Genomic DNA, 17311 nt, shown 5'->3' on the forward strand with positions numbered 1-17311 from the left:
ACTCTTGAACAAAGGATGAGGCCACATTCTATTCTGTCCACCTAGGCCTGTCTCTGACTCCCTCCTCCATCTCTCTGTCTCTGGGTCTGGGTCTCTGTCTCCACTGCATCCCCTGTCCCCTTCTGTACCCATCTTAATATCCCGTCCACAATCCTCCCCACTTCCTCCCTGCTCCCACCCCTCCCTCTCCCCCTCGCCGCGGAGGGCCGGCAGGGGGCGCTGCGGGACGGCCTCGGCCGCCCGGGGAGGCGGGGCGGGCGGCGGCCGCGTCGGGACCGGCCGCGATGGGACCGGAGGCGGCGCGGGCGGCGGCGGCGGCGCAGACAAAGGCGCGGGCGGTGCGGCGGGCGGCGAGGAGGGCGCGGGCCCCGGAGCCAGCGAGCGAGCGGGGCGCCCGGCTTCGGGGAGTCGGCGCCGTGGGGCCGCACCCGTCTCGCGCCCGGACATTTGCGGGGCGCCGAGCCGTCAGGGTGAGCCTGGATAGCTGAGCCTGCACTGGGTGCAGGGGGTTGGGGGCGCGAAGTTCTGGGACTGGGGACAGGGCTCGGGGGTCCTCGAAGTTCCGAATACGGAGGCTGGGGGCGGATCAGGGAGCCCCGAAGTTCCAGGGCTTGAGAGGGCACAGGAACCCCGAAGTTCCGGAGTCGGGGTCGAGGAGGGCACAGTACGCCGGGTTCCCCAAATTCCGGACCTAAGGTGGAGGGGAGGCGCGAGGGGACGCCGAAATTCCAGACCTGGGGATGGAAGGGTGGCAGGGGTCCCCGAAGTTCAAGAGCCAGGGACAGCGGGGAGGATCCCCTAAGTTCTGGACCTGTAGTTGCAGGAGGTAGATAACACGTCCCCGAAGTTCTGGATCCGGAGTCAGGGGGAGGGGGGGAGGCGTAGCAGGGATCTTGGAAATACCAAGGTCCGGGATGGCACTTCCTGCATTTGGGGCGCACATGGGGCACCCCGCTTCTGACGGGTGGGGATTCGATTCTGAGCGAGTATCTCCTCAGATCCCCTGGGCTGGGGTTCCTGGGGTGGGGCTTCGCCCCCTCACGCGATTGTGGATCCAGTACACCGGGCGGGGTCAGGCCCCCCTTTGGGAGCCCCGCTGCCGGCAGCAGCGGCGTCCGAGGCGCATGACTAGTTGGTGAGTAACTTTCCCCAACGCCTAGAATCGCTGCAGGAGCATCCGGGCAGGGAGGCCCGAGTTTCTGGGACCCCCTGCGCCCGGAACCCTGGCTCAACCCGGGACCTAGCCCCAACCCTGGCCAAAGTCGCTGCCCCTCCCCCACCCAGGGGCTCCGGTTTCAGACCCTGTGACCGGGACAGCAGCTGCCCAGGACAGAGGAGGGGGGCATTCCCCCTCTGACCATGGAGGCTGCTGGGTCGGGGCCTCTCTTCCCTTAGTTTGCCTCCCCCTTCCCCCAGGTCCTCCCCTAGGACTCCCCCCCCAACCCCAGGGTGTTCAGATTAAGTGGTGAGAGGTGATGCGGACTGAGTGGTGATTGGAGGCCACCACCTTGAACCTGTTTAGCCACATCTTGTTTTTTTAACTAGGCTGAGGGCTCCCTGGGGGCTTTGACTCTGAGGTGTGCCTCTGCCCTAAGGTGGAAGCTGAGGGGTCTCTTTGTGGGTCCAGAAGGGGACTGGTTTACCAGTAGGCACCTGCCAATGCCCCACTTTTTGATGGAGGCTCTGCTTTGGGAGTGATGGATGAATGTGTCAGGAAGTACTACACAGGAGTTGGCCTTGGCCTCCTCAGCCCAACCCAGAGATTAAGAAGACTTCACTGGGGGTCTAATAACCAAGAAGATGAGAGGTTTATGCTGATAGGAGCCACTTGGCTCCTATCAGAGGTAGTCTCCTGCCCAGGGTGTTGCAAGGGCTTCTTCTAGATGGGGAGAGTTGGGGTCTTTTTGCTGAGAACTTTGAGCTTGAAGCTCTGTGAATAGTGAACCTGGTGGTGGGTCCTGATGTTGGACATGCTTGGCCTCCCTCAGCCTGGCCTGGGGGACACTCACAGGCCCCCCTTCTCCCCGCAAAGGCCAAACCAGCAGCTCCTACCATTCTTCTGGCTGCCCCTTGGAGCCCACAGACCAGCCTGACCAATGTCCACAGCCAGGTGAGCCTCTGCCTCTACCAGCTTGACCCTTAGTCTTCTGAGATGGGGGGCATTGCCTGGCCTCCACTGAGCACCCTCTCCCCACCAGGGAGCAGCCCATCTTCAGCACTCGGGCGCATGTGTTCCAGATCGACCCGGCCACTAAGCGGAACTGGATCCCTGCGGGCAAACATGCACTCACTGTCTCCTACTTCTACGATGCCACCCGCAATGTCTACCGAATCATCAGCCTTGGGGGTGCCAAGGTCCTGGTGGGGCCTGGGTGGGGTGCCAGGTGCCAAGGATCCCAGTGACAGGGGTGGGTTCAGTTGCTGCTTTGCTGTGTGCTTTGGGAGCACGGGGTGGTGGGGGGGTGCCCTGAGTCTTTCTGGGCCTCAATCTTCCTCTTGAAATGGCCAAAGACCTCTGAGGTGCTAATACAAAGTGATACCCCCCGGGGAAGGGGTTCATGTTCATTATTACCAGTTCCCATCAACCATGAACTTTGCTTACCCTCCCCCCCAGGCCATCATCAATAGCACTGTCACCCCCAACATGACCTTTACCAAAACCTCCCAGAAGTTCGGGCAGTGGGCAGACAGTCGCGCCAACACTGTCTATGGCCTTGGCTTTGCTTCTGAACAGCATCTGACACAGGTGGGCCTGTGGGGGTACATGGTGGGAGGAACGGGGCTAGGGATGGGTCTTCTCTTGGGTGCTGGGGGACCCTGGACAGATGGCTGGGCCTCCATTTTTCCAGCTGCAGAATGGGCATACAGAATTGGACAAGCAGAAAGAAAACAGAATTAGACAAGCCAGTGGCCCCTTCCCACTTCCCTGGTTCACATCCCAGCTCTGTTGCCTGCCTGCTCTGATTTCAGAAGCACCTGCCCCTCCCTGGATGCCTGGGATGTGCTTCCTCCCCACACACGCTAGCACTACCTTCATTATCAACTTCCTCTACCCTCAGCTGTTCTAGGGTTCAGTATTATCTCTTTTTTTTTTTTTTTGTCTTTTTGCCTTTTCTAGGGCCACTCCCGTGGCATGTGGAGGTTCCCAGGCTAGGGGTCTAATGGGAGCTGTAGCCACTGGCCTACGTCACAGCCACAGCAACTTAAGATCCAAGCCGTGTCTGTGACCTACACCACAGCTCACTGCAATGCCAGATCCTTAACCCACTGAGTAAGGCCAGGGATCGAACCTGCAACCTCATGGTTCCTAGTCAGATTTTTTAACCACTGCGCCCCAATGGGAACTCCTCCCTGTTCAGTATTGTCTTACCCATTGTTTCCCTGAATGGTTAGTGTTCTCTGAGTCCTGTTGAGCTCATGAGACTTTTCTTCTAGAAGCATTTGTTTTCCTTTCTTTTCTTTTTCTTTTCTTTAATGGCCCCACCTGTGACATATGGAAGTTCCAGGCTAGGGGTCGAATCAGAGTGCAGCTGCCAGCCTACGCCACAGCAATGCCAGATCCAAGCCTCATCTGCAAAGTACACCACAGCTCATGGCAATGCCGGATCCTTAACCCACTGAGCAAGGCCAGGGATCGAACTCTCATCTTAATGGATACTAGGGTTCAGGTTCAATCCCTGGCCCGTTAACTTCTATATGCTATGGGCTTAACCAAAAAAAACCCCTTTTTTTTTCAAACTAAGGAAATTTATTTTGAAATAAAAAAATATATATATATATAGTGTATCCTACCCTAGCTGGAAAAGTGGTAGGTAAATGTAAACTATGGCGTAACAAAAATGAGATCCGGGTGATTGCTTTCTCACTGGCTAGGGGTGCCTCTCAGAGGCTCCAAGGCCAAGACCTGCTTTTTCTTGGTGATAAAAGGATATTCAGGAGTTGCCTCCATGGCTCAGTGGTTAACGAATCTGACTAGCATCCATGAGGATGCAGGTTCGATCCCTGGCCTCATTCAGTGGGTTAAGGATCCGGCGTTGCCATGAGCTGTGGTATAGGGCGCAGATGAGGCTCAGATCCTGAGTTGCTGTGGCTGTGGTGTAGGCTGGCAGCTGCAGCTCCGATTATGCCCTTATCCTGGGAATCTCCATACGCCATGGGGTGGGGTCCTATATAAAAGCAAAAGCAAAAAAAAAAAAAAAAAAAAAAAAGATATTCACAAGTGTCTCAGGCATGAAAGACAGATTAGCTGAAACAAGCCTGATTGAGAGGAAAAGGAGATCCCTTTCTCAAGATGGCTTAGTATGATACACATCCATGAACATCCCAGCCCTTGACACCCACTCTACTCATTGAGCATCATCCAAGCTTTCTTCCCACTCTTCCAGTTCATGAGATGAGGGCGATGCACTCAGTTCTAAAGTTCCTTCCAAAGGAGCAGAGCTAGCACTGGGTGGGTGTTCTGTGGTGGGGCCCTGTGGGAGGGGGCTGGGAGTTTGTTGACTTTCTGTTCTTGTCCCCCCTTCCTCAGTTTGCTGAGAAGTTCCAGGAAGTGAAGGAAGCAGCAAGGCTGGCACGGGAGAAATCTCAGGATGGGGGGGAGCTCACCAGTCCAGCTCTGGGGCTTACTGCCCACCAGGTCAGCACTCTCCATCCCATGTCTGCCAAGAACTCAGCTGATATTGGGGGGTCTAGGTGCTGTACCGGTGCCCAGGACCAAATGCTCACAGATGATATAAAGCTAGATCAGTGCAAGGACCATGGAAGAGGGGTGTGGGTGCTATAGGAACATGTCAGCATGGTCCTAGGGGGTCTGTCCTAGCCTCAGATTAGAATTAAAGGAACTCCTGTTGTGGCTCAGCAGAAATGAGTCTGACTAGTATCCATGAGGACGCAGGTTTGATCCCTGGCCTTGCTCAATGGGTTAAGCATCCAGCATTGCTGTGAGCTGTGGTGTAGGTCGCAGATGCAGGTCAGATCCCGTTTTGCTGTGGTTGTGGCGTAGGCCAGTGGCTACAGCTCTGATTAGACCCCTAGCCTGGGAACCTCCATATGCTGCGGGTGTGGCCCTAAAAAAGACAAAAAAAAAAAAAAAAAATAGAAGAAGGCCAGAGAACCAGCTCACATGGCAGAGTTGAGACATGGAAGTTGAAACGGCTAAGTAGAGGAGCAGAGTAAAAAAAAACTGTCCCTGGGCATTTCCCCCACTAATTTATTTATAATTTATCGACCACCTACTGTGTGTCTCACCCAGGGCTGGGCACTGGGGTTAAGGAGATGAAAAAGTTGGCTGGTCCCCCAGGGCTATGGTCCTGGCAGCAAGGGGATTCATAATTAATCCAGCCTGATGGAGTGAGTTTCCTGTAGGAATCTTAAATTGATGTTGAAATTTGGCCCCAGGGAAGGTCAATGCTATGAGGGAATAACAGGGAGGCTTCAGATTGCAAACCCCGCCTCCCCTTTGCAGATTTTGAGTATCTCCCTGTGTTTAGGCTGGCCCGCCTCAGGGTTGCTCCCCTAGGGAGTTGGTGAGAGCCCAGCGGGCCATGTTGGGGCAGGGCCCAGAACTCCAGCCCAGAGGGCAGGGGCTCCATGGACGGTAGGTGAGGAGGGGAGAGGCGCAGTCAGATCCCAGACCTGGGAAGGGTCCCCTGCCCTGTCACGACCCGAGCGATTAACATCAACCCTGATCCCAATAATGCCCTTCTAACCAGCCCTTGACTGAAGCCACCCCCACTGTGTCCTTACTTCTGCCCACACCCTTAGGTGCCCCCGAGCCCCCTCGTCAGCGCCAACGGCCCCAGCGATGAGAAGCTATTCCGCAGCCAGAGCGCGGACGCCCCGGGCCCCACTGAGCGTGAGAGGCTCAAGAAGATGCTGTCCGAGGGGTGAGGCGGGGCACAGGGGTGAGGCAGGACGAAGGGGAAGCGGGGGAGAGGAGGTTCCCAGAAGCTGTTGAGACTCGTTCAGGCGGCGGAATCTAACAGTGGACCCAAGGCTTGGGGTCGGGGAGGAGACACCCAGATTATGCTCCTACAAGAGCCAAACCCAGTCCTGCATCTTCCATATCTCGGGCTAACCCCGGCCGTCCACGCCTCCTCCAGCTAATTCTAAACCCACGGGTGCCTCCCTACCCCCACCTCATTCTGTCCACGCCCCCCTGGGCTGATCCTGCTCGGCATTCCGACTGCGTCTCTCAAAACTGACCAGCGCCTCCCCGCCCGCGCAAGACCCCGCCTCCCCCGGTACCTTCCCACCCTGTAGCCTCGAGGTATCTTGACCCCGCCCATAACTACGCCCCCTAGCACAGCACCGCCCTCACCCGGTCCTCCGCCCAGTGAGGCCCCGCCCTGCCCTCTGCTGACTCCAGTGTTCCCGCAGCTCGGTGGGCGAGGTGCAGTGGGAGGCCGAGTTCTTCGCGCTGCAGGACAGTAACAACAAGTTGGCGGGCGCCCTTCGAGAGGCCAACGCCGCCGCCGCCCAGTGGAGGCAGCAGCTGGAGGCCCAGCGCGCAGAGGCCGACAGGCTGCGGCAGCGGGTGAGGGAGCCCCTCCCTCCCAGAGACCCCAAGTGGTCCAGGCCACTGTGAAGTCCCTGCGCCCTGTCTGTCTCGGGTCCGCTGGCTGGCTGTGTGATCTCCGCAGGTCTCTTCCCTGACCTGAGCCTTAGTTTTGTGCTCTGTAGTATGGGTCTGAAATAATGTGAGCCTCAGAGGGTTGTCCTACCTTTAGGACCCTAAAGTCTCATCTGCCAGAGTCAGGGTGGTGGCCCCAAATAGAAGGGGTGAGTGCCCAGTCATGGGCTTGACTGATCAGGAGGCATATTCCCCACGGGTCAGCAGAGTACAGACTGGGGGTCAGGGAACTGACCCTCCTATCTTTGCAGGTGGCTGAACTGGAGGCCCAGGCTGCCACTGAGCCACCCACAGTCACTGAGAAGGAGGGGCCGGGCCAGTCTCTGGAGCAACTGGAGGCACTAGTGCAAACCAAGGACCAGGTGTGTGAACTGTCTGTGTGCATGTGTGTTTCCTTGGACTTTGCCTTCCCTGATCTCCTATGGGGGAGCCAGGACCCTCAGAACAGATCCTGGGAACTTCTCCACCAGGAGATCCAGACGCTGAAGAGCCAGACTGGTGGGACCCGAGAGGCACCAGACACCACCGAACGTGAGGAGACACAGCAGAAGGTGCAGGTGTGTGTGGTTGCTGTGAGGGTGGGATGACTGCCTAGGGCCCCCAGCCCCTGGTATGGGACAGACATGGGATCTCCCTTTCCTGGTGGGTTCTGGGCAGCTATGTGCTTCCCTGAGCCTCAGTTTCTTCATCTATGAATGCAGTCAGGAAGACATCTAAGGTTGTGAAGGATTCAGGTGACCAGGTACATGGAGGGATTGAGTCACAGTGGGTGGTTTATAAGCAAGTTATTAGTATAATATTTCATCTCATTCCTTTCATGCAACCAGCAGTTTTGAGTTTGTTTTGTTTTTTTTGTTTGTTTTTTGCTTTTTAGGGTCACAGCTGCAGCATATGGAAGTTCCCACGCTAAGGGACAAACCAGAGCCACTGCTGCCAGCCTACCCTACAGCCACAGCAGTGCTAGATCCGAGTCACATCTATGGCCTACGCAGCAGCTTGCAGCAACGCTGGATCCTTAACCCACTAAGCAAGGCCAGGAATCAGACCCACCTCCTCATGGATACTAGTTGGGTTCCTAACCCACTGAGCCGAAGCAGGAACTCCCAACAAGCAGTTTTTGAATCTCTGTTGAATCTCCATTCTTGACCCCATCAAATCCTCACACATCCCCAGCCTGAGGTTGGGAGCCTTCATTTGTACCCATGTGCGGCTGGCCTGGCTTTCACTGAAGACTTTATCTGAGAAATGTTCCTGGGGGCATGTCCTGTGAGTCCAGCAGGTAGAGAACTTAGAGGATCTCTTCTGCCCCCAAAGAGAGAGAAATTGGGAGAGGGATGCTCCCTGTTTTCTTCTGGGCAGAGTGTTCAGCATGTGCAAAGGCCCTGGGGTGGGGTGGGGGAGTCATTATGTTCAAGAAACCACAAGGAAGCCAGCAAGGCTGAGTTGGAATGAACAAAGAGAGGAAAGAGGGCTATGTATTTCATTCCCAGCGTGATAGGTGACAGGAGAGTTTTGAATAGAAGAGGAAAGTGGTCAGTTCAATGATGTTCAAGTTGGCAGGGGGACCAGGGAAGCCAGGTGACATAGAAGGTTTGGCCCAGAGTGGAGGCTGTGGGGATACCATTGAGATGCTGGACCCTTCAAACTTGCTGGGGCCCCCAACCCTGCTTGCCCTCTCCCTGCAGGACCTGGAGACCCGAAACGCGGAACTGGAGCACCAGCTGCGGGCAACTGAGCGCAGCCTGGAGGAGGCTCGGGTAGAGCGGGAGCGGGCACGGGCCGAGGTGGGCCGGGCCGCGCAGCTGCTGGACGTCAGGCTCTTTGAGCTGAGTGAGCTGCGGGAGGGCCTGGCCCGCCTGGCCGAGGGCGCGCCCTGAGTCTGCCTCCGGGTCTACGTGGGGGCAGGGGTGCCCACGGGAGCTGGTTTTACATGAACGATTCCCGCCTGGGGCACGGGCCAGGCCGCAGGCGGCACAGTGGGCCATTCACCTTGACAGGGACTGGGGCCCAGCTCAGCCTGGGGAAGGCCTGTCCACCGTACTCTAGTCAGCCCCGGCTGTTCACAGCTCGGAGGCTGTTTTTGAGCTTTTCATTGTGTAGAATTTCTAGACTCCCTGGGGTGCATACCAGTGCCCACATTACATTTCTAAGCGTGGCTGTGTGTGTGTGGTGTGTGAGCCATGGGTACCTGACCGCCGTCACTGGGCCCTCTGTCCGCCCTCAGTCTGTATAGGGCTTGGTAAGCCATTTGGAGGGCTCTGCCCATGTTTTCTGGACCAGTTTGGACTAAGGCAGACCCTGCTTAAGCCTGCCCCCCTTCGCTCTGGCCATAAACCCCCAATGCCACCAGGTGGGCGGGTGGGGAAGCTCCTAGAACATGGCTGTGTTCGCTAGCATGTGATCTCGCCTAAACCTCACATCTGCATCTGCAGAGTAGGGCACTTGCTGTTCCCATTTTCCAGATGAGGCCCATATAAGGGGCTTCACCAACCCAAGGTCACCTAGCTGGAATGGTCAGCCCTGCAGTTCAAAGCTTTGGGGCTGGTCCAGCAGAATGAAGAACTTGAGGGGAGGGGTGGGGGCGACATGATGTTCTGAGGGGCTGGAGAACCACAGGCGGCCACACCCTCCTCCCTCTGCCCCCTCTCCCTGAGAGTCCTACCAGGAAAGTCAAAAGATCCATTTATTGAGCATCTCCTGCAAGTGACACGCCTTCGCTCTGTGGCCCCACTGCACACCCAGGGTGACACTGGCTTGGGGTCACTGTATGTGGACTTGGGCCCAACCTCATGGCCAGTGTTCTTTCCTCCTCTGCAGGCTGCCTCTTGGCCAAGGCTCTGAAAAGGGGCCACCAGGGGCTACAGGATGGAGGGGCCGTGCACTGCACAACGTGGGTGTCCGTGGGCTCCACCGAGGGAGACTGGGCACAGTGGGAGTGGTGTGGAACTCAGGCTGGGCCCTGAGAGGGTGCTGGAGATGAGTGGGCCCTGGGCTGGGCCCTGGGTGGACAGCCCCCGTGGCCAGCCCTGCCAGCCTTCTGCCGCTGCAGTGCCTGCTCCACTTTCTCCTTGAAGCGCCGGTTCTTCTGCTTGATCTTGGCCAGCTCCGCCTTGCGCTTGGCCTCCAGGTCCGGATCCTGACACAAGGAGGACCAGAAGGTGGCTAAGCTGATCATCCCCGGGGAACCTTCCCCTCCCCTCCCCCAGCCAGCTCAGCCCTCACCTTCCCCTCCAGGATCATCTGCTTCCGCTTGTTAATCTCCTTCTTCTCATCAAAGTTGGCCGCCTCCAGTTTCTGGGGGGCAGGGAGAGGCCGTCATGGGGGGTCACCATCCTGAAGGACACGCCCTGGGCCCGGAGGTCCAACTCCCGTCTCACACCAGCCCCCTCCCCGACACTCACAATCTCGCACTCCCTCCGCACCACGTTGACCTGAGTGAGGATCTGCAGCACCTCGGCTTCCTCCACTGAAAACTCCTCCAGCTTCTTCTCTGTGGGGACACCAGGGGCCCAGAGTGGGGGAGGGAGGGGTGCAGAGGAGGGTAGACAGGGACAGGAATTTCAACCACATGGTGAGTTCCCCTTGTGGCAGAGCATGCAAGACCATCTGGGGTCATATCAGATAAAGGGTCAGGTGGGCAAGATCTAGGGTTTCAGACTTAAGGAAGGGACAAACTACTCTTTTTTCGTTGTCAGCGACACTATGAATTTGGTTAGGAGTTTTGTTTTTTGTTTTTCCTGAAAACGGTGTCCTTTAAAGTCATGGCCTTTCTGAATCTTAGGACCATCTATGCAGTGACTGAAAATGACCCAGAGATTCTTGGTCTTGGCAACATATTAAACCACCCACCCAAGGGAGGTTTTTGAACATGTTCAGGCCTTGTCCCTGGGGCTTCTGACTCATCCATGGAGACGACCCACAAACCCCGGTCTGAGAAACCAAAGTCCCTTCCCACCAGATGCTATTACAGAGCTTCTCTTTCAACAACTGGGCAACAGAAACTTCTTTGGGGGTTGTACAGGAAGGGAAGCGTGGTTTCAGCCTACCCATGTGAGCAGGCTAGCGGGCATCTGATGGGGTGATTGGGCATCTCACCCAGAGGCCCCACCTCCCCCAACCCTGCTCCACTCACTGATTTGCTCCTCAATGGCGTGTACCAGGTGGATGTCATATTGCGTCACCAGCGTGATGGCCTGTCCCTGCCGCCCTGCGGAGACACATGCAAGCCATGTGCTGGAGGCCAGGATGAGGGGCCAATAAAAGCAGGTCCTGACCCCTTGGCAGCTCAGGGTGCCTCTTGATCAGGGAAAACAAGGCAGGAGCTTGGTGGGCAGGTGGGTAGAGATGAAGGAAGCCTAGGGCATCAGAGCTCAACCCCCTGCCCACCCTCTTTGTGGCAGGCAGGTCTGCCCTGGGGATCTGCAAGACTCCAGGGAGAGGCAACTCTCCTCACAGCTTACCCTTCACAGCAGCTTGTGATGTGGTTGATTTCCCTTTTTGGTGTGGCCTTCAGGGAGCCCAGGCCAAGTCATGTCAGCAATAAGCCCTGACAGGCTTCACCCAGACCTCTGCACACTACTTTCTCAGTTCCCTGTTTCTGTAAGTGACCAGTGCTTCAATGGCACAGACAGTTGACTAGGTCCAAGACCTTCAGAATGGCCCCAAACAGGTGTCACAGTTCAAAGTTTTGGGGCTGGTCCAACGGAATGGAGAACTTGAGGGGTGGGGTGGGGGATGACATGATGTTATGGGGTGACAAGATCTTGTTACCCACTGTTTTCTGAGGCAGATGTGCCCTGCCTAGAGAGCTGATGTGACCTGCCTGAGGCCACAGGGCAGAAGAGAAGGGCCAGGCCCAGTCTGGCCCCAGAAACCATGTCTCCCCCGACTATTCCAGCAGTGAGAGAACCTCACAAACTCTGTGCCCCTCCTGAGTGGGGCTGGGGAGCAGACACAAAGATGCCTCCTAGCCAGAGTCACAGTGAGGGGTTGAACTTGGATGCCAAACCCTACACAGCAGCAGCACAGCCACTAGGACTCGTACACATATTTGCTGCTGGGCCCTGACTAGCAGCCCTGGGGTGAGGCAACAGGGAGCGGTGGGGACTGGGGCAGTGAGTGCTGTCCCCAGGGATAGCGCATGTTGCTCAGTTAGCGCTGCCTAGACCACATGGAGGGGACAGAGCACCCTCTGCGGTTTAGAAAGAACGATTCCCCCAACCTGCCTCTAGGATCTCTCACCTGTGGGCTGTGGCCCTCCCATGTCCCACCAGCTCATGACTTTGGCTCCTCATGGTGTGGGCAGGTGGGAGGGACAGGAGCCCAAAGGCCACCCCGCCCTGTCTGCTCACCTGCGCGGGCTGTCCGGCCAACTCGATGGATGTAGATCTTCGGGAGCCCAGGGGTGTTGTGGTTGATGACCACCTGCACTGTGGGAATGTCCAGGCCCCTGTAGGCAGAGGCCAATCAGCACCTCTGTCCACGTGGGGACAGCAAGTTTGGGACTCACCCAAGGTCACTCAGTAGTGAAGCTGGGGCTGCCTGACCTGAGCCCAAAGCCAGCCTCCCCCTCTGACCCTTTTCTGGGATGTCATGGGGGAGAGAGTACCCTGGAGGGGCTCACCGGGAGGCCACATCTGTGGCGATCAGGATCCGGTAGATGCTGGATTTGAACTTGGCCAGGGCGGCAAAGCGCTCTTTCTGTGCCAGATTGGGGAGACAATTGAGGGGTTGGGGAGAGGGTGGTCAGGTAGCATCTCGACACACATGTGAGCACTTACATGTGAGGCCTGGGGACAGGGCAGAGGCCAGGACAGTTGCTGACCTCACGAGGCTCACAGTCCAGAGAGGGAGAGATCCTTGAGGATGCCAGAGTGAGGCTGGCGGGTGGCAGGAAGAATGTTCCCAGGCAGAGGAAAGGGCCTGGGCAAAAGCTCTGAGGATGGGAAGAGTCTCTGGGGCGAGACTGGCAGGTGAGGGCCACCTACGGGGCTCTATGGGGCCACCCGGCACCTCACCTGTTTCATCATGGAATGCAGGGCCACGGTGGGGAAGTTGAATTTTCGCAGCATCATGCACAGGATTTGGCAGGTCCTGGCAGGAAGGACATGTGGTCAGCCCATCCAGTGCCAGGGTCCTGGGAAGGCACTGTCCCTCCCACCCCCAATACCCTAAGCAGGTGGTCCCGCATAGCTGGGGAAGGAGTAGCAGGGGTGCAGTGTCCTCCCTTCCCCTGACCTAAGCCAAGAAGCGTGGGCCCTACATCCAGACTTTTTTGGTAGCCAATATATTGGTGGGGGGCGGTCAGCCAGTTAAGTCTCCTGCGTGCACTGTGGGCTGCCCTTCTACTCTGACTCATACCAGACTGGACTACAGTTTCTTGACAATCTCCCCAAACACATCAAAGGATTCTGACATTCTTTTTGGGGGGAAGGGGGGGTGCACTTGTGGCATATGGAAATTCCCAGGCTAGGGGCTGAATTGGAGCTGCAGCTGCTGGCCTATGCCACAGCTCATGGCAACGCTAGATCTTTAACCCACTGAACAGGGCCAGGGATTAGACCCAAGTCCTCAGGGACACCACTGGGTTCGTTACCACTGAGCCACAATGGGAACTCCAACATCAAAGGATTTTGAAATTCCTGGGCCTGGGCAGAAGACAGCCCAGGTGTTGGGGCTGATATGCCGGGACTCAGAGACACCCTGAGACCATGTGGACAGGCTGTTCCAGGGCCTTTCCAGATGCTGCAAGGGTCTCCCGGGGAAAGCCTGAGGTCCCCGGCCCTTCCAGTTAAGGGTAGGTCTGAGGAACCCCAAATTCTGACTCCGCCATCAAAAGGGATGACCTTAGAAAATTGCTTGACCTCTCTGAACCTCCTTGAGCGAATCCCCCAAAACTGCTAGTCTGAGCAAAGGCCCTGGAATGCCAAGATTGGCTGTGTGCCTCACACCTGCAACCTGGGGCCAGCTCTTAGGCTTCTGTGAAGGGCTGTGTGTGGGGGGGTGTCTGGGGGACGAGAGTGGTGGGCCTCCCTGTGCTCACTTGCACGTGTTGGTGAAGATGATGATGGACCAGTCCTCGTGCTCGTCCTGGAAGTTCTGGATCAGGTGGACCAGGTAGGCATCCTTGACCTTCTCGGGCACTAGCAGGTAGCGCTGGTCCAGCTGTTCTACAGTACGCACCCTGGGGATAGGTGGGCCGGTTCCCATTCTGTTGTTGAGGCCAATGCCCCGCCCCACCCATGGGCAATAATCTCTGTTGGATGTGAGCCCTCCCCACCCCCACTGCCTGCCTTGTTCCTCCAGGAATGTGGCTGTGGACTCACGGGGCCTGAGCCTCCCAGAAGAAGGGCTGGTTGGTGGCAAGGCTCTGCAGCTCCCTCAGCGTGTCAGTCAGTGTTGCACTGAAGAGCAGCGTTTGCCTGCGGGCCGGCACGGCTGCCAGGATGGCCTCCAGGTCCACGGTGAAGTCAGTGCAGCCCTGCTCCAACAGCCGGTCGGCCTCATCCATCACCTGGAGCACAGGGGCGGGGTGGGCATCTGGGGTCAGGGCGCTGTCCAAGGCCTGCCCACACATCCAGGCGCCCCCCCCCCCACGTGCCTCCTTCTTGTTTTTATCTATCACACCATCCCAACCCATCCCTAGGGCCACACCCGAGGCATATGGAAGTTCCCAGGTAGGGGTCAAATCGGAGCAGCAGCTGCCAGCCTAGGCCACAGCCACAGCAACCTAGGATCTGAGCCACATCTATTACCTACACTGAAGCTCACAGCTACACCAGATCCTTAACACACTGAGAAAGGTCAGGGATCAAACCCATGTCCCTATGGATATTAGGCTCATTACTGATGAGCCACAGTAGGAACTCTCTCCTTTCCTGGTCTTGGACGTGGGTCCTGGAGCACTCTCCCTCTGTGTCTTAGAGGCCATCTCAGTTCCAATGTCACCCCCTCAGAGAAGCCATGCTCCCGATTATCTTCGCTAGTACAGGCCCCCTCTTGTTGGTCTCTGAACTGTCTTTTTTTTTTTTTTGCCTTTTTTTTAAGGGCCACTCCTGCTGCATACAGAGATTCCCAGGCTAAGCGTCTAATCAGAATTACAGCTGCCGGCCTACGCCTTAGCCACAGCAATGCAAGATCCGCACCACATCTGCGACCTACACCACAGCTCATGGCAATGCCGGATCGTTAACCCACTGAGCGAGGCCAGGGATTGAACCCACAACCTCATGGTTCCTAATCGGATTTGTTTCCACTCCCCTGAGCTGTCCTTGTCACCATCCCTAACGTGGTACTGGATGGCTTGCAGACACGCATTTCACAAATGAATGATGAATCAGTACCCCAGGCCAACTCACCAGGAAGCGGATCTTCTTTATGCTGAAGGTGTTGGAGCTGCGGAGGTGGTCAGCAAGGCGCCCTGGTGTGGCAATGACCACGTGTGGTTTTCTGGACAGCTCCAGGGCCTGTGCCACCATGTCTGTGGGTGGAGGGCAAGAGGTGGGGCTGGGAGGATAGTCTGAAGCCTCAGGGTTTCCATGCCCAGAGCCTCCCTGGGCCTCTCATACCCATGCCACCAACGATGATGCAGTCTTTCAAGCCCAGAGGCTTCCCCAGGACCCGGAACTGCTCTGCAATCTGGTAGGCCAGCTCCCTGTGGGTGTGAAGGGGCCAGGATGGGTCAGATAGGGGTTTTGTGCCTGCCTCTCATTCCTATTCCACCTCCTGACTGGCCCTCTCCTGTTCACACACCTTCCACAGCCCCCAGTCCCCTTAGCACAAAGGTTCTGATACTGAGTGTTGGAGGCTCATTGTGCCCCTGCCCTCTAACCAGGTCCCAGAACAGCTCATGGCTCGTCACCTGCCAGTCCCACTCAAACTGGCCCTGTCTCTTCCCATGTCCTCAGCAATGACACCACAGTCTTCAAAGCCTGAGACCCAAGTGTCAGTACCCCCTCCTCAAGGGCTGGTCAGTGTCCAGGTCCCCTCCTCTCTGCCCCCAGCTCCAGCTCCGCCCAGGCCTCTTTTCTGCCCATGTCCCTACTTCCTGATCTTCCTGCTTGCCCTAAATCAAGCCTCATGCTCAGCACTTTCCACATATCATCTTGTTTAATTCTTCAGTACCCCTAAGACATGGGCTTAATCTCTGTCCCCATTTTGCACAAATGCAAAGTGCGCTTGCCCAAGAGAACACAGCTGGTTAGCTCCCCCAAGAGGCCTATTGGGGGCCAGAAGCTCACCTTGTGGGTGTCAGGACGAGGCAGAAGATACCATAGGGATCTTCAGACAGCTTCTGCAAGATGGGCAGGACAAACGCTGCTGTCTTGCCGCTGCCTGTCTTGGCACAGCCGAGGCAGTCCCGACCTGGACAGAGGGCAAAGCAGCATCAGAGGTATAACAGATGTTCCACTGGGCCCAGTGTATAACAGCTAAGGTCTAATAAGCAGTTACTGTATGCTCAATACTGGCGTGTGCTCTTTCTGTTTCAGGATTCTGATAACTTACTGTTTTAGCAACTGACAAATTTTAGGAGGAAGAGGCCATTACCATTCCCACTTAACAGAAGGGAGAACAGATCTCAAAGCTTTGCCCAGGACACACTGCCAGTGAGTACAAGCTGGACTAGAACCCACATGCATCTGACCTGAGATGTCTGCTACTAATCACTACCTCATTTTGACTCCTTCCCAGGGATAGAAGCTTGGGAAACCCAGAATGTTCTCCAAAATCTGCATCCTATGCTCCCAAATGATGCCTTCAGCTTTATTTAATCTCTCAATTTGTCCATCTGAGGCTTCCTAAAAAGCCAGAGGAGTGAGGAGAAAAGCAGTCTACAGACTAGAGTCCTAAATTTACCTAGGTTTACCAGTTGTCGGTACCGGTAATACCGACAACCTCAGTTTCCATCTATGAAATGGAGATAGTAATACAAACTACCGAATTTTCCCAGTGTTATCTACCAGTCACTCATCAAATCATCCCAGCGCTCTGAGGCTATCTATGAGAGCTTCAGAAATTACACCACTTGTGTGCGGAAACACGGCGAGTCAATCGTACAGCCTAAACGCCAACACTGAGTAGTCGACTCCGAGAAACCAGGCTCGCCCGTGAGGCCCCAAAGCTGCCCCTCGACCCACGGTACCGGTGTGGGCAAAAGGGGCGAGAAGGCAAAGTAAGGCGACAGGAGCGGGGAAACCTCCTGTAGAAGAGGCCTAGGTACACTCACCCTCCAGGATGGCGGGGATGCAGCCGAGCTGCACGGGCGTGGGCTGCTTCAAACCCAGCTGCCGACATTGTTCCACCAGCCACGATGACAGCCCGAGCTCAGCAAAGCCAGCCATCCTCTCAGTCAGCCCGGCACCCCTGTGAGCCGTGCTTCCGGCGCTTGTCGATGACGTCAGGGAAGCCTTCGCGTTTATTGGATCTACCTTTTGCGCGGCTCCACCCTCTGCAGTTTACTGCCATTCCTAGGCTCATTATATCCTTACCATGTTTTCCCCGAGCCCGCAGACTCGAATACAACTACAATTCCCGAGATGCCCTGTGAACGCACGTGCGTCTCCCGCCCCTTTAACTCCTCTTTAAGCTCATTTCCAGGGAGCCGAGTAAACTACATTTCCCGGAGGCTCTGCGGTGGCTCTGTGCTTCCGGCCGACGTGTCTCTCAGGAAGAGGAAGGGGT

The 17311-nt window shown here is 56.6% G+C and overlaps 2 protein-coding genes across 5 annotated transcripts; one reads left to right on the forward strand and one right to left on the reverse strand.

Annotated features, from left to right (window-relative positions):
• Window positions 1-293: 293 nt before the first annotated feature.
• HOMER3 (homer scaffold protein 3) lies at window positions 294-8786 on the forward strand. 4 transcript variants are annotated; one of them, XM_021083466.2, is made up of 11 exons: window positions 294-470; window positions 999-1135; window positions 2033-2110; window positions 2199-2355; window positions 2615-2746; window positions 4529-4636; window positions 5764-5885; window positions 6379-6535; window positions 6883-6993; window positions 7102-7188; window positions 8317-8786. In XM_021083466.2, the coding sequence occupies exons 3-11, from the start codon at window positions 2097-2099 to the stop codon at window positions 8506-8508; spliced, it is 1080 nt and encodes a 359-aa protein (XP_020939125.2). In that variant the 5' UTR covers window positions 294-470; window positions 999-1135; window positions 2033-2096; the 3' UTR covers window positions 8509-8786. The 4 variants fall into 4 exon arrangements, with proteins under 4 accessions (XP_020939125.2, XP_013846780.3, XP_020939126.2 ...); XM_013991326.3 differs by lacking the exon at window positions 999-1135 and having other exon boundaries at window positions 1989-2110; XM_021083467.2 differs by lacking the exon at window positions 999-1135 and having other exon boundaries at window positions 2199-2408.
• Window positions 8787-9296: 510 nt separating this feature from the next.
• Window positions 9297-16997, reverse strand: DDX49 (DEAD-box helicase 49). The gene is made up of 13 exons (XM_003123539.5): window positions 16857-16997; window positions 15871-15994; window positions 15199-15284; window positions 14989-15110; window positions 13957-14144; window positions 13674-13814; window positions 12649-12724; window positions 12255-12331; window positions 11983-12080; window positions 10764-10838; window positions 10033-10121; window positions 9854-9925; window positions 9297-9767 (listed from the first exon to the last, which is right to left on the reverse strand). The coding sequence occupies exons 1-13, from the start codon at window positions 16969-16971 to the stop codon at window positions 9579-9581; spliced, it is 1452 nt and encodes a 483-aa protein (XP_003123587.1). The 5' UTR covers window positions 16972-16997; the 3' UTR covers window positions 9297-9578.
• Window positions 16998-17311: the final 314 nt, after the last annotated feature.

Source organism: Sus scrofa, chromosome 2 (genome assembly GCF_054392235.1).
Source record: "Sus scrofa isolate SSC_HxYL_T2T_F1_AM1 chromosome 2, Sscrofa_HxYL_maternal_Yorkshire_Landrace_v2.0, whole genome shotgun sequence".
Classification (NCBI taxonomy): Eukaryota; Metazoa; Chordata; class Mammalia; order Artiodactyla; family Suidae; genus Sus; species Sus scrofa.